The sequence below is a fragment of the Taudactylus pleione genome, unplaced genomic scaffold (genome assembly GCF_031769625.1).
Source record: "Taudactylus pleione unplaced genomic scaffold, aTauple2 ptg000116l, whole genome shotgun sequence".
Taxonomy (NCBI): Eukaryota; Metazoa; Chordata; class Amphibia; order Anura; family Myobatrachidae; genus Taudactylus; species Taudactylus pleione.
In genome coordinates this window covers 11,782,198-11,804,506 of record NW_028284518.1, presented here as the reverse complement: position 1 = coordinate 11,804,506, position 22,309 = coordinate 11,782,198, and the positions used below count along the sequence as shown (strand labels likewise).

The following is a 22,309-nucleotide window of genomic DNA, read 5'->3' as shown; positions in this document are numbered from 1 at the left end:
CACGGCTATCCAGCCGCTCCACGTAGCCGCTCAGCTACCAACGTCTACCCACCACTATCCAGCCGCTCCACGTAGCCGCTCAGCTACCAACGTCTACCCACGGCTATCCAGCCGCTCCACGTAGCCACTCAGCTACCAACGTCTACCCACGGCTAACCAGCCGCTCCACGTAGCCACTCCGCTACCAACGTCTACCCTCGGCTATCCAGCCGCTCCACGTAGCCACTCAGCTACCAACGTCTACCCACGGCTATCCAGCCGCTCCACGTAGCCACTCAGCTACCAACATCTACCCACGGCTATCCAGCCGCTCCACGTAGCCACTCAGCTACCAACGTCTACCCTCGGCTATCCAGCCGCTCCACGTAGCTTCCTAGCTACCTCGTTACTGCCGCATTCCTCAAACTCCTGTCAGTTCGCTGCACCCTCTCATGCAGAGAAACTTCATTAAGCCAAGTCTCCTCCAGCGAGCGTCTGCGCCAAGTAATACAGATCCAAGGCCCAGTCCGGGAACACAGCTCCTAAATTCCACGTTTGTGACAGTTATTGTGATAAAAAATGTAATAAACAGATCTAGTAAAAACAAGATTTTTTTTAATGAATGTTTTATTTTGAAGGTTGTGACTTGCTTTATACATACATTATACAACCCCCTCCACCCTCCCATCACAAAAAAACCCAGGAGCCTATATGATTCTGCAAACTTATCTTAATATATAAAAACAAATGTCCTGACTCACCAATGCCCAGCCCAAACCCCTGGTCCTAGAGACAGTACATTTGGGGAGTATTTTCCTTCCATGACCTAAGTACCCACTAAGCAGGGATTTTTTGAAATTCGACTCCTAAGGGGCTGAAAAGGGGTAAAATGTTTCCTCTCAACCAAGTGATTGGGTGACAAAGCAACATGGCCCAAGTGTTGCGGACTGTAAGCTCATTGTCTGGGATGAGAGTACCATGGCACACAAGGGGGTTTTTGAGGCACTGAGCAGAATTCTCAAAGACAAGGGCAATGAAGGAGTGATATGGGTGTCCCCATGCTAGCTGTAGACTTCTGGCAGTAGTACCGAGGGGAACTTGAGCTGATGAAGTTAAGGTGTGGATCAAAGCGTTGTATCTGTGGCTCCTCATCTGGAAACTTTCTCTTAATAAGAACATGAGAGTCCACATGAGAAGCAATGTCTCTACTGGGTAATTCTCCGAACTCCTACTCAAAACAGGGGATGAAGAATATCCAGAGAGAAAGGTGACTATCTCAGCAGACCTAGGCACAGCAGTGATAACCCTTGCAGACCAAACAGCCAGGATATATCCTGATATTGCCGATGTCCACAAAAAGTTCATGTGTGAGCGTGCCATTCTGACCCCCAAGAATGACACGGCTACCGTCATTAATGACATTCTACTTCAGTCATTTCAAGGAGCAGAAATGAGTACAGGTCTGTGGACGCAGTAGTGCAAATGGATAACACGGTCCACTAGTCCACTACCCCATGGAGTTCAACAATGTACAAGTGTGACAAATGAGTATGGCTGTGGAGACAGAAAGATGTAGAGCCAGACTTGCCTCGCTCCACCACAAGCAGTCACTCCTCGGTTGGTAAAGTCTTCCCTCTTTGGAAAATAATCTTAAGAACCCCAGAAGGAGAAAGCCTCAGGAGACTTGGGGATAAGGGCATCTTATATGAGTTTTACACAATCCCACACATTTAAGGAATTAAAAAAAATGTACAAAATTACATTGGGAGTAGTTCAAATCACACGCCAGTAGGATTAGCGAAACTGTAATTTTTTTCTAATACATTTCTTCCTTTATAATACTGGCTATGTGCTGGTCACTATTTGTTGGTTGCTCTGTGTTAGTTGCGCAGAGGGGAGTGCAAACATTGCATCAGTTGCTGGCGCGGTGCATTGTGGGCAAAACAATTAGCATATACAGTCAGGTGCATAAATATTAGGACATTGACAGTATTTTCATATTTTGGCCTCTATTCACCACCACAATGGCTTTGAAATGAAACAAACAAGATGTGCTTTAACTGCAGACTTTCAGATTTAATTTGAGGGTAATTACATCCAAATCAGGTGAACGGTGTAGGAATTACAACGGTTTCTATATGTGCCTCCCACTTTTTAAGGGGCCAAAAGTAATGGGACAAACGAAACAATCCTAAATCTAACTTTCACTTTTTAATACTTTGTTGCAAATCCTTTGCAGGCAATTACAGCCTGAAGTCTGGAACGCATAGACATCACCAGACGCTGGGTTTCATCCCTGGTGATGCTCTGCCAGGCCTCTACTGCAAATGTCTTCAGTTCCTGCTTGTTCTTGGGGCATTTTCCCTTCAGTTTTGTCTTCATCAAGTGAAATGCATGCTCAATCGGATTCAGGTCATGGGATTGACTTGGCCATTGCATAACATTCCACTTTTTAGCCTTAAAAAACTCTTTGTCCATCTGAACTGTGAAGCGCCGTCCAATGAGTTCTTAAGCATTTGACTGAATATGAGCATATAATATTGCCCGAAACACTTCAGAATTCATTTTGCTGCTTTTGTCAGCAGTCACAGCATCAATAAATACAAGGGAACCAGTTCCATTGGCAGCCATACATGCAAACGCCATGACACTACCACCACCATGCTTCACTGATGAGGTGGTATGTTTTGGATCATGAGCAGTTGCTTTCCTTCTCCATACTCTTCTCTTCCCATAACTCTGGTACAAGTTGATCTTTGTCTCATCTGTCCATAGGATGTTGTTCCAGAACTGTAATGGCTTTTTTAGATGTTGTTTGGCAAACTCTAATCTGGTCTTCCTGTTTTTGTGGCTCACCAATGGTTTACATCTTGTGGTGAACCCTCTATATTCACTCTTGTGAAGTCTTCTCTTGATTGTTGACTTTGACACATATACACCTACCTCCTGGATAGTGTTCTTGATTTGGCCAACTGTTGTGAAGGGGTTTTTCTTCACCAGGGAAATAATTCTTCTGTCACCCACCACAGTTGTTTTCCCTGGTCTTCCAGGTCTTTTGGTGTTGCTGAGCTCTCCGGTGCGTTCTTTCTTTTTAAGAATGTTCCAAACAGTTGATTTGGCCACACATTATGTTTTTGCTATCTCTCTGATGGGTTTGTTTTGATTTTTCAGCCTAATGATGGCTTGCTTCACTGATAGTGACAGCTCTTTGGATCTCATATTGAGAGTCGACAGCAACTGATTCCAAATGCAAATGTCACACCTAGAATCAACTCCAGACCTTTTACCTGCTTAATTGATAATGAAATAATGAGGGAATAGCCCACACCTGTCCATGAAATAGCTTTTGAGTTGATAGTCCCATTACTTTTGGCCCCTTAAAAAGTGGGAGGCATTGTAATTCCTACACCGTTCACCTGATTTGGATGTAATTACCCTCAAATTAAATCTGAAAGTCTGCAGTTACAGCACATCTTGTTTGTTTCATTTCAATGCCATTGTGGTGGTGAATAGAGGCCAAAATATGAAAATTCTGTCAATGTCCCAATATTTATGCACCTGACTGTATACAGTACGGCAAATGGCCGATATAGCTGAAAGATATATCTGTCATCTGCTGGTGTGTACAGGCGACCCGCCGATCGCCCGTATACATGCTAGGGGACCTGGCGGTAATTGACAGCTCAAGTGGGCGGCGATTTAAATGCCCATTTGAGCTGTCAAGCCTGGCACAGCAGGCGGACGAATTGGTGTATATACACTTACCAGTCTACCCCACTGGTCTCCCTGCCCACAAGCCTCTCCTCAAAGTGGGGGTTCAAGTGATGGTGCTGAAGAACCCCAAACAACCCACCCAAACTCTGCATTGGCACCAGGCTGCAAGTAAAAGCACTCCACAGCAATGTCATCAAGGCCACATGTCATCTGGTTCGTCGTATCCTACTTATATATGTTTTTGGGTCCAATTCAGTTCAAGCAGCTAAAAGTTCAGTTGCTGTAAAATATTTGTAATGCGCATATTTGTGTGCTGTGATACACAATTTATTTTTTAATTTGCCTTGACCTCATTAGATTTTTTTGGGTCCACCAGAAGTTGTGCCTGTAAAGTGATGAATTTGTCTAATGTCCAATAAATATTTTACTTGGTTCAGAACACCTCGGACACCCCCAATGATAAATAAGTAATGTATGGGCATATTTATTAATAAATTCTGCCCTTAAAATATACAGAAATTGCAAAATTCAGAGCATAATTAAGTATCCCTTAGATATACCAAAGAGGAAAGCAAAAGATATCTGAGATATCTCCTGCTTTCTGTCTACGGGCTCCCACAGCAGACATTCCCATAGATTTCTATGGGAAGGTATTTAATAAGATCCTCAAAGTGAAGCCTGTGTTGCCTAAAGCTATATTAGGATGGTGTTAGCCCATTACCTGCTAAAGGGCTGCCCTGCCGGAGAGGAAACTTGCAATCCTTCTCCAGTGGGCTGCAGGTTGTCCCACAGCGCATCACGGCTTTGCAGCATTGTGCATGCGCAGCTGGACAGCCACGCATGCACATAAGCCACGAGGGGGATATTCTGCAAAAATAAGATTAATGGGTTAAATGGTTGTGGTGCAGGCATATGATGGTGTTGAATTGACAGGACAGGTGTTTTTATGTTTGCATCTGGGAGTAACAGGTGTTTTTTTGCAAATTGTTTCAAACTAAAGTGGCTTAAAATTACAAAAATATCACATTACAGGCATTTCTATGAACCATAATAATCTACAGCCTTTAAATTGTTAAGAAAAAATTCAAAAATCATCCATTTGACTCCTTTTGGAGTTTTTGAGCTCCAAATACCTTGATTATGACACTATTAGCTTATTATACTTATACTTGCCTTTTTTGGGGGTCCATGCTGATTTCCCCACTTTTCCGCAAGCTTAATGTTGGCATTACCAGTCAGAATTACTGCGCGACGGACGGGATAAGCCTTTTCCAATTGAGTTGCGCATAAAATAGGAGGTTGCACGTTAAGTCAATCTGCAGTAAACCAAGTTAAGGCGAATCGAATCCAACCCTTAAAGAAATAGCAGACAGCCTTTAAATCAAAAACAAAAAAAATCCAAAAAGAAATCTAACGTAGCTAGCCATCATTTCCATATGTTTTTGTGCAGGGAAGAGGATCATTTAAAAACTATTTAAAATAAAATGGACTGTCTGTCTTTGGACTTTGACAGGGATGCTATCTTCCATAAAATGGAAACATTTTATTACAACACACACCTACTCTCCTGGAAATTCCGGGACGCTTCCGAATTTTCGGGGAGCCCCCCACACCCCCGGAAGAGTATCCGGATCTCCAGCATCCCACCCACTTCCTAGTGAAGTGGGCAGGATGGGGAGATAACTGCCGCGAATCGCAGCTCCGAATGGAAGGGGTGGGGCTAAAAGACACGGAAACGCTTCATTTAGTCCCGCCTTCTCCTCGCGCTCCCACAATTTGGGGCCTAATGATGTAGGCCCCGCCCCCCCCGAAGCGGCCACCTGTGTCTGCTCTCTGAGCATCTCCCGCGGAGCAGATAATAAAAGTAGGTAAGTATGTCCTGTACTGTACTAGTCAGCAAGTACATACAAAATACTGCACACAACTTTGTGGGAACTTTTTTTTTTTTTTAATCAAGTATGTAAAAGAGGGAATTTCTTTGGCAGAACTTCTCAGTATTCAGTTTGCATTTGCAACACTACAACATATCCATAGATAGTTTTTGGCCCCAAAAAGTGCACAATCAGTGTAGGCGGGACCGTAACAGGGCTCCACTGTGCCCTGTGTTGGCTCTGCCTCCTCTGCACATGATATCATGATGGTGTGCGCATGACATCATTACGTTGTGCAGAGTGGATAAGGCCCAGGGCCGTAGAAAGCTTGGTCGGGACCAGATATTTTTATGCCTGTGGCCCAAATTGTGGTAGGTTAGGCCACGCCCCCTAGACAAAAATATGTAAAAAAAAAATATTGGGCGCTTAATGGGGATGCTGTGAGCCCCTCAGCCAGGGGCAAATCCAGTAAAGGAGGCGATCAATGTAAGTTGCTCCTACACACACCCACAAAGCTAGAGGAGACTGTTGTTCAGTGGCAGCAGCCTCCCTGACCCCACTGCAATGTGTGCTGCTACTGACAGGTTGGAGGGGGGGTGGCGGGGGAGCTGAGGTGTAAGAAACCCTGTGGTTTCCATGTCACTCAGCTAGCTCTATACTGTACATACAGTACAGTGCTCATTCTGGTTCTGGTAAGTCAGTTTGATTTTTTCTGAAGACCAGATGACTACTGGAGAAGAGAACCGACCTGTGCGAGGGAGTAGGTAAGTATATAGTGTGACTGTGGGTGAGTGTAAGTGCAGATGAATGACTGAATGTGTAATAAAATACTGAAACATGCTGTGTGTGTGTGTCTTAACGGGATTTTATATTTTTTCCACAGTGGGGGTACTGGAGCCAGTAGTTCTACAAGAGCTGCAGGGCATGCTGCCTGGGACTTGTAGTCCCACTGCGAAAAACAATATTAACCCTTTACTTACACCATTACACCTGCACCCACCGGCCAGGGAGGTGGGACAGCATTTTTTTTTTTTGGAGGGGGCGTCCCAACTTTCTCTGAGGATTGCCAGACCAGTTTAAGGCTTTTTTACATTACAGCATGGGGACACCCCGCTGTGTGTCTCCATGCTGCAGTGTAAGCCCCCCGGTTGGTACAGCCAGGTGCTGATTAAAGGAATACAGGGGGAACCCCACATCTACCAGATGGGGCTCAAAATTCCAGGACTGGTTGTGTTTTTTATTTTTTTGGGGGGGGGGGGACTGGTTGTGTTTTTTATTTTTATTTTAACCCTTTCATTACTTTATTACACTCAGAAGCCTGCACAGATCACACTGATCTGTGTAGCACTTCTGCTAAACATGCTGCTGACAGGCAGGTCTATTGTTTTCAGTCCAAATACAAGTGAACACACACACATACAAACAAAATTGCATACACCAAACACGATTTTAACAAACATGAATCTTAGTAAACTTCAGATTGATTGAACAAACTCACACGTATCCATGCGATGCCCAGCATGTTTAATTTGGGGCCAGACACGATTCTTAGTAAATATACCCCTAACAATTTTATATAGAATTGCATTTTATTTAAACATGAACATGTAAACGTGTCGGTAAGACAGACAGTGGGAAGTAAGAATGAGAGGGGAAAAGCTGGTTGGTGGTGCCGCATTATTATAGCTGACAGGGATAACTATAGTGCTGGAAGGCAGGACAGATTTAAAGCCATTAGTTATCTACTTTCATGCCTAATTGTTGTTGAAATTAGTGGTGTGTGGTTTTCTTGTATTTCACTGTATATTGGCCAATTAAACTTGTTTCAGATAATGGTATCTCAGTACTTTAATATCCTGGGGAAAGTTGTTGTTGTACTGCATTCCGTAAACTTTAACATGAATCAGTCTCTTCAGCAAAAATGTCAGGCCTTTGGTGGGGGTTGGTAATGAAAGAGAGGGAGTTTGAGTAGTTCTCCAGGTATAGAATTAGACAAGCCTGAGTGATAATTTCTTGTAGAAAAATCCCTAATTCTTTGTCTGATTCCTACACTCACAGGTAGTGATGGCCATCAACCATCGATGGTTTTGCAACCATTGATGGTCTATGATCAGTGTCAAGTGTCGTTCCCCCCATCGATGGTGCAACACCGTTGATGGTGGCGCCCTGGAGCGACACCGTTGATGGCAGCACCCTGATGTTGAAGAACATCAGCGTCGCCTGATGAATGGTTTTCTACAGATGATTTAAAACCATCGACCATCGATGGACAACGCTACTCACAGGGCCCGATACTGAGGGTCTCATTCAGACCCGCTCGCGAGCGCAGGACGCTCGCAAACGGGTCGATAGTACCCAAATGCGCATGCGCACGACGGAGGGAGCTCCGTTGTGCGCATGCGTGAGACCCGGCTAGCGACGGGGTAGCCGTCGCTCCGGGTCTCTCACCGAAGGGGGCGTGCTGTCGATGTTGATTGACAGCACGCCCCCTTTGGTGGGCGTGCCGGGGGCGTTGCTGCCAGACGGAGGCGCTCCCATGGGAACGCCTACCGTCTGAAGCCGGCCCCACTGACATCACTAGTGATGTCAGTGGTAGTGATTTTGGCTCTGATAGAGCCAAAATCACTCCAGGGCTTGCGGCAGCGAGACCCTATCGCAGGGTCTCCGTCGCAAGCCCGATGGTCACGATGGTCTTGACCATCGCGACCATCATCATGGACGCTCGCATAAGCTGTGGGTGGTAACCCACAGCTATGCGAGCGTCCATAAGGCCGCTCCATGTTGAGGTAGGAGGGCCCTGATTCAGAGCGAGCGCTCTGGTCAGAGCGTCCGGCTCTGAATCAGGCCCTGAGCTCGGAGCAAAGCAAAAAAAGCAAGTAACTGCCCTGATTCACTGCCGTATGCAACTGCGATTACGCACAGCATCTGCCTATTGTTTTGCACTGCACATGCGTACGTATCCAGGTGCGCGAACTGGTCGCTGCGATCGCAGTGACTACGCAGACCCATCGCAGAGTGATTGACAGGAAGTGCCATTTGTGGGCGGTGATGGGGGGGCGGTTGGATGAACGCAGGCGTGCCAGTGCCTTCGCACGCCGTTGCATGGGCGTGCATAAATTATCCTGATAGCGTGCGTGGAAGTTAGCAATTTCTGAGGTCTGGGCTTGTGCAAGTGTGCGTGAGGCTGCAATTGTACTCAATTGTACCAATGGTTTCGCAGTCTTGCTAAACAGTTCGTATGTGTGCTGAGTAAGGTGGGCGTCCTTGTGAGGTGCTGCAATGTATTAGCATACTATCGCAGTTTAACTGCATGTGTAATCGCAATTGTATACGCAGTTGCGTACGATAGTGAATCAGGCCCTTTGTACCTGAAGCAAACCATGCTGCAAGGGATGCAAATACATTTTATTTCGGGGTTTTTTTCATTCGGGGTAAATACTGGCTGCTTTTGCATGTAGCCCACAAATGCTGGACAGCTTTATTTTTACACTGAAATTTCAATCACTCTCATATATAAATCTCTATGCACATATTGAATCTGCCCTAACTGCAGTGCTACAAGGTTTAGCAAAGATGCAAAGGGCCTGATTCAGGTGTGTATGCAATGCTGATAATTTGAGCTATTATCATCCGACTTTGTTTCCGTTGCGGTCGCACTGTGCACGCGCCAAGCTACCTTAGAGATGCCGCTCACAGTGAGAATTTCTTTGCAATGTGACGGACATTTAGGAAACGCATGCTCGGAGTGCAACAATCGGGAAATTGCGTTAGTTATCGCAGTTGCGTATGGTAGTGAATCAGGCCCATTGTACACTTTGTGCATATGCATTAATCAATTTTGAGACTGTAGTGCTGTCATTAATTGAATTCATTATATTATACAAGGGGCTCTTGTATAACCTTCGTCGCCTTTTGTGCAGCAACAATAATGATTTATTGCTTCCCAATGAGTGATGTTTACTGACTTTGAATTCTATTGTAAATGGTATGCTTGACATGCAAAGGCTGACACAAAACTTAAAATTGGTTTCAGCCACATATAATTGCCAACTTGACCACTGTGGCGAGGTAAAATCAGGCAAATGGTATCACTTTGCCCTGCTGCCACTGAAACAATCTGCAAAATGTGGCTATGATAATGCGATTAGCTGAGAATCACTTAATCACGCCCACCATCTTATCCATTTCACTAGGAAGTGGCGTCAATGGAACACCCCCAAAACTCAAGAGTCTCCTGGGACATGTGACACAGTTAGGTTTTCAAGTGTCTCTGAGCAAACTCCCTGTCTGCTCTCCCAGGTGAGACAATCAGCCCTCAACACACTAGGCTTATATTGGCCACTCTCAGGTGAAAACCCTAACAACCTGTTACCAGGCTGCGAGAACCAAAACCTGGGATGGCCATGGGTGGAGCCCTCCCTTCTCCTCTCACCCACAACCCCCAGGTCCCAAACCGGCTTTTCAAAAAGCCGAAACTCAAGCCTGCTACACTGCAGACTTTCTCCTGGGGGTTTAAAACACATAAGACAGGAATCTGGGATAAATGTCCCTGTCACAGACCACTTTACCAGTGATCCTATCACATATCCCCCCCCTTTGTTTCGACCTATGGGGCGGAACAACTGAAGCCCCCAAACAATGAACGCGTGACAACGCGTCTGCTTTAAACAACAGGCCCCCTGGCCTGTGTTCCACTGAAAATGTAAAAGTTTGTAACGCCAAGAACCATCTCGTAATTCTCGCATTACTGTCCTTATTTTCGGACATCCACTTCAAAGGGGCATGGTCAGTGATCAATTTGAACTTTCTTCCAACCAAGTAGTACCTGAGAGCCTCTAATGCCCACTTTATGGCCAACGCCTCCTTCTCCACTGTGGCACCGGGTAGGCATCGAATTTTGAAACACTGTTCAACTTTCGGAAGTCATTGCAGAAACGCACACTCCCGTCGGGCTTTGGAATCAACACAATGGGACTTGACCATTCACTATGTGATACTTCAATAACCCCTAACTCTAGCATATTTTTAATTTCTTTCGACATCGATGCTCTTGGTGCTTCTGGTAACCTATAGGGCTTTAGATTAACTTTAACCCCTGGGTCAGTGATGATGTCATGTTTAACGACCGAGGTTTTCCCAGGTACGTCAGAGAACAGCACCCTATTTCTAGCCAGAAACTCCTTGACCTCTCGTTGTTGAATTGCCGACAGGGTTTTTGCCACTGTCACTTCGGGAACTAAGGGCCCTGGACTTACTGGAGGAGCTTGGACGGCCGACAGTACCGTTCTATCTTTCCAGGGCTTTAACAGATTTATATGGTATATCTGTTCCGGCTTTCTTTTCCCCGGCTAGTAAACTTTGTAATTGACCTGTCCCACTCTTTCTAAGATTTCAAAGGGCCCTTGCCATTTAGCCAAAAGTTTATTTTCCACAGTGGGAACCAACACTAACACTCTGTCCCCAGGAGCAAAGCTGCGTAACCGAGCATTGCGGTTGTATACCCTCTGCTGTGCCTGTTGAGCCTGTTTCAGGTGCTCTCTCACTATCGGCACCTCTATAATAGGCAATGGAATAGTGGTCCCTTAAAACGTGGTCTGGGAGCATGATACTGACACTCAGGGCAGGATGCGCAAAAGTCAGATACCTCTTTATGAAGCCCGGGCCAGAAAAACCTCTGCATTATTCGCTCAGTGGTTTTCTCTACCCCTAGATGACCTGCCGTTATACGACCATGGGCCAGATCCAACACTGTTCTTCTGTAGGCTTTGGGAACTATTAGTTGTTCCACAACATCTTCCCCCTTCTTAGTCACCTGATATAACCAATCCTGACACATTGCCATGTGGGGATAGGACAAAGCACTATCAGGGTCTATGGGTTTACCATCAACTACTTTTACATTCTCCCTGGCTTTTACCAAAGTAGGGTCATTCAACTGCTCCACGGCAAAGACCTCTCTTCTGACCTCTAAATCAGGCAGATGATCCACTGGCCCAACAACACTTCCCACCTCAATGGGATGCACATCAGTTGGCGGGCCACCGTCACGCTCCGCATTCTCTAGTTCGCCCACCATAGTAGGAAAAGGGAATAACTCTGACTCAGAAGAAACTCCCTCCTCCACTATATCGACAACCTTCTCAAGTAGACCGGGGTTGTTCACTTCTGGAACAAAACGGCTTTCCCACAATTTCCAGAAGTGAGCAAAGTCTCTCCCCAATATTGCATCGTACATCAGACCAGGCACCAAACCCACAGAAACTATAGCAGAGCCACATGGTGTCTCGATGTTCACCTCGGCAGTAACATAATATCGATTATCCCCATGTATGCAGGTCACATCAACAGTTTTCCCCTTATGACTCAAGGGGTTCACCAGCTTAGCTTTTATAAGTGTCACCAAGCTACCAGAGTCTAACAGTGCCTCTACTCGGTTGCCATCTCCAGTGAGTACACACATGTGCTTATCAGTCTCAGCCTGCCGGTCAGCCGTACAGGCTGTCTGTGCAAAGAAAGACCCCCTGCGGTAGACATGAGCAGTATCACATTGCATAGGTTCAGCTGTAAGTGAACAAGTAGCGGAAATATGGCCGAAGTCACCACACCGGAAACACTGAATCATCTTAATGTCTAGTCGTTTACGGGGCAAGAACCTTCCTGGCCTGGCAGGCCTGCCTCCAGGTTCTACACCCTCAGTCTTAGGTACATCCCACCGCCCAGCACCCTTCTCCCCTGGAACAGTCTTACCAGTGTCTGTGGGAGTTCGCCGGTGCGCCATCGGGGCTTGGTGGGGCATACTCCTCAGCTCCTCAGCCGCCACGTACCTCTCCACTAGCTCGACCAACTGGTCCGCGGTCTTAGGGTCTGCATGGCTCACCCACTTGCGCAGAGTCGCGGGTAATGATCGCAGGTACCGGTCCATCACGACCCTTTCCACGATCTGTGGTCCCGTCAGCATCTCGGGCTGTAGCCATTTTGAGGACAGATGGATGAGGTCATGCATCTGTGAACGTGGAGGCTTGTCCATATGGAACTCCCAGCGGTGGACCCGTTGGGCACGAACAAAGGTGGTGACTCCCAAGCAAGTTAGGATCTCCTGTTTTAGTTTTTTATAGTCCTTGGCATCAGCCAGGCATAAGTCGAAATATGCTTTTTGTGGCTCCCCAGACAAAAAAGGTGCCACCAGACTTGCCCACTGCTCCTTGGGCCAACTCTCCCCTTCGGCCGTTCTTTCAAATGCGGCGAGATAGGCCTCCACATCATCGCCCGAAGTCATCTTTTGGAGGAAGTGACTGGCTCGTACGGAGTGAGTGGTGGTGGGAGGACCAGTAGTAACATCTCTGGGCAGGGCGACCAGGTGCCGTACCACCTCTCTTATGGCCTGGCTGTTTTCCGCTAAGGCCTGGCGGGTTTCCTCGATGGCGACCTGTTGTTGCCTCTGGGCTGTCTCCAAGGCCAACAGTTGCACCCTGGTGGATTCCTGCTGAGCCCTTGTAGATTCCTGCTGAGCTGCTGTAGCTTCCTGCTGAGCCCTGGTAGATTCCTGCTGAAGTTGGTTCGTCTCCTGCTGAAGTTTGTTCGTCTCCTGCTGAGCTCCTGTAGCTTGGAGCAAGGCCTTAATAATTTCCTCCATTTTGTTCTGGGGTGTAGGTTGGAAGCTGAACCTTGCCTCTCTGAGCATTGGCTGACGCCTCCTCTATGGGACTTCAAGGACACAGTGTTATCTCCACACTCACAAATTGGGTGTCTGTCCCTTTAATTTTTAAACGGAAAGTTTTCCTCTCGCTGCAACTTCAGTGTGTGTGGGTGCCCGCATTCTCCACCATATTGTGACACAGTTAGGTTTTCAAGTGTCTCTGAGCAAACTCCCTGTCTGCTCTCCCAGGTGAGACAATCAGCCCTCAACACACTAGGCTTATATTGGTCACTCTCAGGTGGAAACCCTAACAACCTGTTACCAGGCTGCGAGAACCAAAACCTGGAGTGGCCGTGGGTGGAGCCCTCCCTCTCCTCTCACCCACAACCCCCAGGTCCCAAACCGGCTTTTCAAAAAGCCGAAACTCAAGCCTGCTACACTGCAGACTTTCTCCTGGGGATTTAAAACACATAAGACAGGAATCTGGGATAAATGTACCTGCCACAGACCACTTTACCAGTGATCCTATCACAGACAGTATAAAAATATGTTTCAGCATAGTTGCACAAATTATATCTTGTCACAGAACATTTCTTGCCTGGAGTCTGGCTTCCTGGAGAGTTCTCTTCCCTCTTTTGCTTGAAGTATATTGGGCCTGACTCAGAGATGAACGCTGATGCCATTGCAGCTGTGAGCGGCTAAGGCATGCAACTCCACATGCACTGATTGCCAATTATTGGTCATCTGTGTAAACATCGGAAAAACGTATCTCTCTGAATCAGGCCCTTTGTAAATTAGCCAGTTCAGGACTGTAACAGGGCATAAATGCGCCTTGTGCCGGCCCGTCCCCAAGTCAGCGCTGCACTTACCCAAGTCAGTGTGAGAGCCTGTTGGGGCCCTGGTGTGTGTACCTGCTGCCATGCAGGTGTGGCATGGCACTTACCATTCGCACCCCATAGGCCTCACCTTCAGGCCGCAGATGACGCTCGCACAGATGTTCCTGGGATTCTGGTCTGACATGGCTGGTGGCAGTCTACCCTGCAAGAGAAGTCAGACACGCTGAGCCTCTGGAAGGGACCCGGGTGGCACGAGACTGACAGAACTTCCCTGGGGCTAGTGAATGGTCATCATTGGAACTTTTGGCCTTAGACTGGTTACACCCACGTGCCAGGCACACGGGTGCAACCCGAACGCAAACCCCCGAAAGAGGAAAGGGGCAAAGGGATGATGCACAGCACCAATACAACACACACGGGGTCATTCAGACCCGCTCATGAGCGGCAGTACGCTCGCAGGTGGGTCGATGTTCCCCCACTGCGCATGCGCACGATGGAGGGAGCTCCGTCGTACGCATGCGCAAGACCCGGCGAGCGACGGGCTCTCCATCGCTCCGGGTCTCGGACCAAAGGGGGCGTGCTGTCGATGTTGATTGACAGCACGCCCCCTTTGGTGGGCGTGCCTGCCAGACGGAGGCGTTCCCATGGGAACGCCTACCGTCTCAAGCCAGCCCCACTGACATCACTAGTGATGTCAGTGGTAGTGATTTTGGCTCTGATAGAGCCAAAATCACTCCAGGGCTTGCGGCAGCGAGACCCTACCGTAGGATCTCCGTCGCAAGCCCGATGGTCGCGATGGTCAAGACCATCGTGACCATCATCATGGACGCTCGCTATAGCTGTGGGTGGTAACCCACAGCTATGCGAGCGTCCATGAGGACGCTCCAAAAAAAGGTAGGAGGGCCCTGATTCAGAGCGAGCGCTCTGGTCAGAGCGTTCAGCTCTGAATCAGGCCCACAGTCCCCTTGATGGGCGAGTGGTCCTGATCTCAGCACCTGCAACAATAACAATACCTGCGGCCTAGCACCGAACAATAACAATATCTGTGGCTTAGCGCCGAACAATAACAATGCCTGCGGCCTAGTGCCGAACAATAACAATACCTTCTGCCTAGCGCCGAACAATAACAATGCCTGCGGCCTAGCACCGAACAATAAAACAATAACAATGGCCTTAGACTGGTTTCACCCACGTGCCAGGCACACGGGTGCAACCCGAACGCAAGCCCCCGAAAGAGGAGAGGGGCAAAGGGATGATGCACAGCACCAATACAACACACAGTCCCCTTGATGGGCGAGTGGTCCTGATCTCAGCACCTGCAACAATAACAATGCCTGCGGCCTAGCGCCAACCAATAACACTGTCTGCGGTCTAGCGTGACCAATAACAATGTCTGCGTCCTAGTGTCAATCAATAACACTACCTGCGGCCTAGCGCCGGACACTAACAATGCCTGCGGCCTAGCACTGACCAATAACAATACCTGCGGCCTAGCACCGACCAATAACAATACCTGCGGCATAGCACCGAACAATAAAAATGCCTGCGGCCTAGCGCCAAACAATAAAAATGCCTGCGGCCTAGCGCCGAATAAGAACAATGCCTGCGGCCTAGCGCCGAACAATAACAATGCCTGCCGCCTAGCGCCAAACAATAAAAATGCCTGCGGCCTAGCGCCGAATAATAACAATGCCTGCGGCCTAGCGCCGAATAATAACAATGCCTGCGGCCTAGCGCCGAATAATAACAATGCCTGCGGCCTAGCGCCAAACAATAACAATGCCTGCGGCCTAGCGCCGAAGAATGGGGCCAGAGTGGTGGGGCATAGCGTCCTGGATGACTCAGGCCTAGCGCCTGTCTAATGGGGTCAGACTATGGAGCCTAGCTCCCTGAGTGGCTCAGGAATCGTGCCTGCCTAATGATGGGTGGGTGTACAGTGGCCTCGGCCTAATGCCGCACGGTGGTGGTACAGTGGATGAGGGCACAAAATGGGACACAAGGAAACAATTCTGCAAAGGCCTCACTGAGGGCTGACCTGGTCAGCTGGCTGCTCCTGCTTCCTTCCCCGCGATGCCTCCGGTGTCCGGCCGGATCCTGGTCTTCCTTCAGCGACAATCCGTCTCCTCTGGCAGCCGCCATCACAACCCCTTCCGGGCTGCACGCGGTGGCTTAAATAAGCTGCGGAATGGTCTTCTGAGATTGGTGACGTGGCAGGCCCTCATTGGAGTATCTGAGAAGCCGATGGTGGGCGTCTCTATACAAAAGATGGCGGCTTCAACATTTGCATATCTTCTCAGATCCATATAGATCTCCCCCTGACAACCTTTCCAATTGTTTTTTTGTCACATATGGAGTGGTCTGATTACTTCTGGCTTAAGGCCCCCATACATCAGAGATTGATTGCAGCAATCGTGATGTATGGGGGCCTTTACACTGGAGCCTATTATAGCTAAATTAAATATACATTTGCACATAAGAAATGTGCAAACGTTTATGATTATCTAATTTTTTGGATGTGGAAATTCCTTTTGGGTACCCAGCACATCATTTGTAGAAAAAGTTTATCTAGTCCAGTGGTTCTCAAACTCAGTCCTCAGAACCCCACGCAGTTCACTTTTTGCAGGTCACCCAGAAGGTGCACAGGTGTATTTAGTACTCACTGACACATTTTAAAAGATCTACAGGTGCAGCTAACTATTTCACTAGTAATTAAGTGAGGAGACCTGCAAAACATGCACTGTTTGGGGTCCTGAGGACCGAATTTGAGAACCTGTGTCTATTGCACCCAGAAAGTCAATAAATATATATAAATAACATTCTCTTCCTATTTGTAACTCTAAGTGCACACATGGTTATTTTAATGCGCTTCCAGTGTATGACATAGGGGTCTATTTACTAAGCAGTGTTAGGGGACAGAGTGAAAAGTGATAAGGTGCCAGCCAATCAGCTCCCAACTGTCATCTCACAGGCTGTGTTTGCAAAATGACAGTTGGGAGCTGATTGGCTGGCACCTTATCACTTTCTTACCGCTTTTCACTCTGTCTCCTAACACTGCTTAGTAAATAGCCCCCATAGTGATTTGTTTCAAACTTACAGCATTTATTTTATTTCCATAGCTTCTAATTCTAATGAATGTGCGAGAAGAGAGAAATCAGACGTTACACCACTGGTCACATTCTAGACATAAATTGTTAAAATACCAGATATAGATAATCCAAGGTTGAGAAGGCAGGTACTAGAGGTTTACAATGCGGAAGCTGTGACATTTCATGAGTGGCAGTAAGAAGGAGCGACACTGGAGGATCTTTGTCTTGGTTAGAGATAATGCTTAAACCCAGGTATGTTTCTCAGTAATCTACTACATCCAAGGAATGCACCTTGTCTGCAACAATGCAGGAAGAAATAGACTCAGTTCAATCAGTGAAAACTGAGGTGCAATCTGTCCTATTAGACTTTTAATTTGAATTTAATTTAATTTAGTGACTTTGCAGAGTTGTGTCCCATGTTGTGTTTCCAGCTACAACTTCACTTCCTTGTAAATAGCTATTGGGTTCAGCACAGGGAGGAGCACAGCTGTTAGAAGTGAATGGAATATTCATGGTTCAGTGGGGGGGGGGGGGGGGGGGATTTTCTATTGTGCGTACACATGCAGGTAGACAATCTAAAATAAATTGTGTTGTAAATTTACAAATGTCAATGACAAAACTGATAAGCCTTGTTCTCTAGCAATTGGACTACAACTCTCATCACCTATCTCTTGTGCAACTTTAAAGCAGTAGTTTGCATGCTAATTTGTATCACCCAGTTTTGTTTTAATCTGCCAAGGCCTGATTTGTGGCTATCTGACCTGCATTGCAGTAGTCACCAAATCCTCTTCCAGCGTTTCAGAATTTGCAAACTATTTTTAATTATTTTCATATACAGTATTTTTCAAGAAGCTCATCATTGACTAGTCCAAAATGAGCAGGTGGGAATATAGTGCAATGGTATTACATACAGTATATTGCATAGCATAACTTATTTGGTTTCTTGCTTGAAAGTCACTAGTGACTTTTTAAAAAATAAAACTACAGCAACCTATGTCACTTGAAATCTGCATGAAATCCGCACATTAAAATGTTTGTCAAATATGCACGTTTTTGTTGTGCTATGCATGTACAGAAGACAACACGCACTAGTATAACATCTGCCACACCTTGTAATATGAAATACAATTATCTATAGATGATTGATCCACAATACTATTATAAGCTAACATACCTGTGAACAAGTGCCAATGTCAGGTGCTCAACTGACTTTATTGTACAGTAATAAAGCGGAGAACTAGATTATATCGTCTCCTTTATTTAAGAATAAATATAACAAATGTTTTTCTTGGCTACAGTAAGGATTTTTAAGCATAATACTGGAATTATACTAAGAAAAGTATTATCTATTGGAAGTCATTGAAACCAATCTACCTGAAAACTTAATCCAGGTTTACATAATTAATTTGCAGACATCTGACATGTGTGCCTAATAGTGCTAGCTGTGCTTAGGTGAGGAGTTGTCATACTGTATATAAGGGGTGGAGGCAGGGCTGGGATAACAGATATTTAGGGTGTTGCCAGCAATCACAATACTTTTGAAAAACAAAAAAACACAGAGAGACAAAGGTGTGCCACTGGCTTCTCACAGGAGAGGGCTGGATAAGACCTGCCACCTCCTACTCCTCCCCCCAGTCCCTGACTTCAGACTCTCTCTGACAACACAGGCACAGAGCTGTAGAGCAAACAGGGAGAACGCTCTGTGCCATTCTGTTTAGCTCCTGTTTGTCCACCTTACACCTACTTCATTTTGGATTTTGTTTTCTGTTCTGCTCAGAAGAAATTCTTGCCAGACCTGGGAGCTCTGGCTCAAGTTTAAGCTAGTCTTACCTGTCTACACCCATCCCTTCTAATACCTGCAAACGTAGATTACTTTTCTTGTGTCGAATGCTTTGATATCTGCTGAGCTGAAAACAAAATGAGTATTAACGGAGGGTCCCATACTCGGATCAATACCCTAGGCAGGCTCACTAGACCAGAGTCTGGCCAGGATTTGTCCGGCAGGTATGACATGAACAACCACCATAAGCTGGTAGGAGGAGGAGGAGGAATCTCGCAGAAGATTTACTATACCCAGCAAAGCTACAGTGATCACACCGGGGATGGATATGGGTGAGCAACTGATACATTGATATGCAACATAGAAAAAACTATCAAAATGTAATGTTCTGTAGTATTATATTTATATGGTGCCACAATAATGTGCAGTGCTGTACGTAATGGATGGAACATACACCACTGTAATTTGATATAAAGAAAGCAGCAAACACTACTAATTTAAAAGCACTATGGCTTAGTAAAAGCATAATAAACAAGTCCGTAACAGTACTTCCATTTAAACGCTGCTTTTATTTTAGCCAATTGTTTCAATATTTGGTGCAAGCAGCAATATAACCTACACTGTTAAGTTGAGTGAAGTATTCATTTTGTATTCTCTTTTAAACAAGATGCCTCCTAAGGAAAGGGTCTTTGTTATGGTTTTTAGATGTTTTACGTTTCTGTTTTGGTGTAGCACAGTGGTCCCAAAACTTATTGATAAACTGTTGTCTTGTAATAAATTAGTGACACCTGTATTAAAACACAGCATTGCAATAATTTATAACTGGAATTGTGGGACCAGATGAGGAACAAGGCAAAGTTTTTTCTTTTTTTCTTTTAGTATTTAATTTGTTTTCCATGATATCCAAATTGCATTCGTTTAACCTTTTTTATTTTCTTAAGACTTTTCACTTGTAACACTTTTTTTCTTGTGACCAATCCATTATCAGTGAAGCCGACCTTTATCCTGGCAAACTGAAAACACATTGAAAAAAAAATAAAAATTGGACTATGAACTGTCCTAGTAAATTAAACGACACCACTGCAATTTGCAATGTCAATTTTAAAGCATAAATTCACTCCATAATAGACATGTACATAAACAGACACAGTAGTAAATGCACAAAACTTTTAAACACTGAGCGCAAATCAAGCACACATCCACAGCACTAGTCACACTTACTGTACATATAGGTGTGCACACACACACGCACTTCTAATTCTATAATCACACTCTCATTGTAAAGCTCTGCAGAGTATGCGACTGCTATATAAATAATTGTCAAAAAAGTCAGCCTAAATATTGTCACAGCTGATAGTGACAGGCAAGGTTGTAGAAAAAAAATGTACATTTATTCTTTTACCTGTGTATATATTTTAAGTGTTTGAGGCACTAAACTAGGTAGAGCACTTGCATGTGTTTAATGTATTCATTAATTAATTCTTTACCCGTCGTTTGTTGGGAACACATTTTGCTAAGTGTTGACACACAACCAGCAGGTAACACCACTCCCTGTAGTGTAGGTGAAAGCAGCAGCCTCCATGATGAGGTCACTGGACTTTACCAGAAGTTACTGAACAGAAAGGAATTTTTTCTGTTCATGCTCTGGGCAGTTTTGCATGGGGGATAGGATAGTGTTTGTGTAGGAGAGGAGACTTGGCAGGTTTTCTCTAATCTCTCATTTTCCCACAAGATAAGAAGCACTCCCTAACTTGTCTGTACATACAGTGTTTGATTCACTGCTATGTGAAGGACAAGTATATATGATCTTACATTCATACAAACATCATATCTTTATTTCCTTTTACACTTTCTGTAGTTCTTACTGAGATAATATGGTGTTTTTGTTACCGTACTACAGTTTCCAGCATGTTCTGCCAGCCATTGTCTCACCAAGCATGCCAGGAGTTGTAGTTTAACAGCAGGAGAGAAACAGGTTGCCTGATATATCTATAGCAAAATAAACATCATGGTTTAATAGCTTTACATAACATCAACTAAGTGTATTGTACATGCATTAAGTTTGTGTCATCCAAGTGATTATGTAAACAATAAAGAGATTGTGTAGTTATAATTTATAAAGTTAACACCCTGCATGCCATTGCAGCACTATAAAGTAATAACGGAGGGCCTGATTCAGCATGGATCGCTATTGCGATGGCAACTCTGTAATCGCTCGGATGTCTGCTGTGAAAATATGCTAATGAATGCAATTGCAAAGCCGTCGCACAGCCAGCATAGAGACCAGGGCCGCCGACAGCCACGCGGGGCCCGGGTGAAGGGGCGTGGCCTAATCACAGTAGGTGTGGCCATACCCCCTAAGAAAAAAAAGAGAAAAAAGCACGGCGCACAGCCAATGAGGGGCGCGATCAGTATGATCACTCCCCCCATAGCTATAGTAGATTGCTCCGGCTGCTGCTTTAGCAGCCGCGAGCAGTCTCCCAGTGCAGCCCAGCACACAGCAGCATGTGTTGGGCTGCTGTGATGTAAGAGCGAGGGGGAGCGGTGTCGGGCCCCTCCAGCAAGCCCAGACCCGGGTAATAAGTACCCGCTCCCCCTCCTCTCAGCGCCCCTGATAGAGACGCCCACTACCGCTATCTCACATCTGTAATACCTTGCAGTCCTGCGTATACGTCGGTAACATCGGCTCCTCACACAGAATTACAGCAGGTCTGACCTGCCACAGAAATGGCAAGTCTTGTTGAATGCATGGAGTACACAAGCTGCGTATGTCATCTCAGTGTCTGATTTATGCACGCCCGGGGAACTGCATTTAAACGGACAGACACCTGTGTTTCTCTGACCACTCCCCCATCACCACTCCCAAACGCTCACAGCCTGTCACTCACTCTGCGATGGCTTTTGTTCTGCTTGAGTGATTGCAATGCTAACACATGCACACTGCGCTGCATACGAATGAGCAGTATGCACCATCAATCGATCTGTGTACGCTGTTGCACTTGCGATCCATGCTGAATCAGGCCCAGAGAATGGGTAACGATTAATGGGATGGTTGCTGAAGCAATGCATTTAGGGAAAACAATCCTTTGAGTCTAGAAGCATGCTTGAGGGTAGGGTGGGGCAGAGGGTTTGCTAAAACTTTTTTTTTTTTTAACTATGTACAATGCATAATTTTTTACATTTTTATTTAAAGAAAATCTCTACATTGGTCTTTTTGGAAGTGATCAATTGACCTCCTGCATGGAGATGTACAGTATAGTGTACCATTATACCATTACTTACAACTTTCTTTCAATCAGAGGGAATGGCCAAGTTTAGGACAGTGTTTTGCTGGGAATGGGTTAGCTGCTTCTGTTTGTGTGACCTCACATTCCAGAACAGCTCCTTGTTTTATCCAGCCCTGACAA

At 45.9% G+C, this 22,309-nt stretch overlaps 1 protein-coding gene and 1 long non-coding RNA gene across 5 annotated transcripts in view; one reads left to right on the top strand and one right to left on the bottom strand.

Annotated features, from left to right (window-relative positions):
* The first annotated feature begins 18,682 nt into the window (after positions 1-18,682).
* DSP (desmoplakin) overlaps positions 18,683-22,309 on the top strand; it is a 74,641-nt gene continuing 71,014 nt past the window's right edge. The window contains exon 1 of one of the 3 annotated variants that reach the window (XM_088471679.1): positions 18,683-19,234. In XM_088471679.1, coding sequence (XP_088327805.1) covers positions 19,041-19,234 — 194 coding nt within the window. In that variant the 5' untranslated portion in view covers positions 18,683-19,040. The remainder of the gene's footprint in view (positions 19,235-22,309) is intronic. The other 2 variants (XM_088471680.1, XM_088471681.1) reach the window with 2 other exon arrangements.
* LOC148524764 (uncharacterized) lies at positions 19,485-21,663 on the bottom strand. Of its 2 annotated transcripts, none has more exons than XR_015878351.1 (3): positions 21,556-21,663; positions 20,768-20,891; positions 19,485-19,915 (listed from the first exon to the last, which is right to left on the bottom strand). It is a non-coding gene; the product is annotated as an uncharacterized LOC148524764 (long non-coding RNA). The 2 variants fall into 2 exon arrangements; XR_015878350.1 differs by having other exon boundaries at positions 20,793-20,891.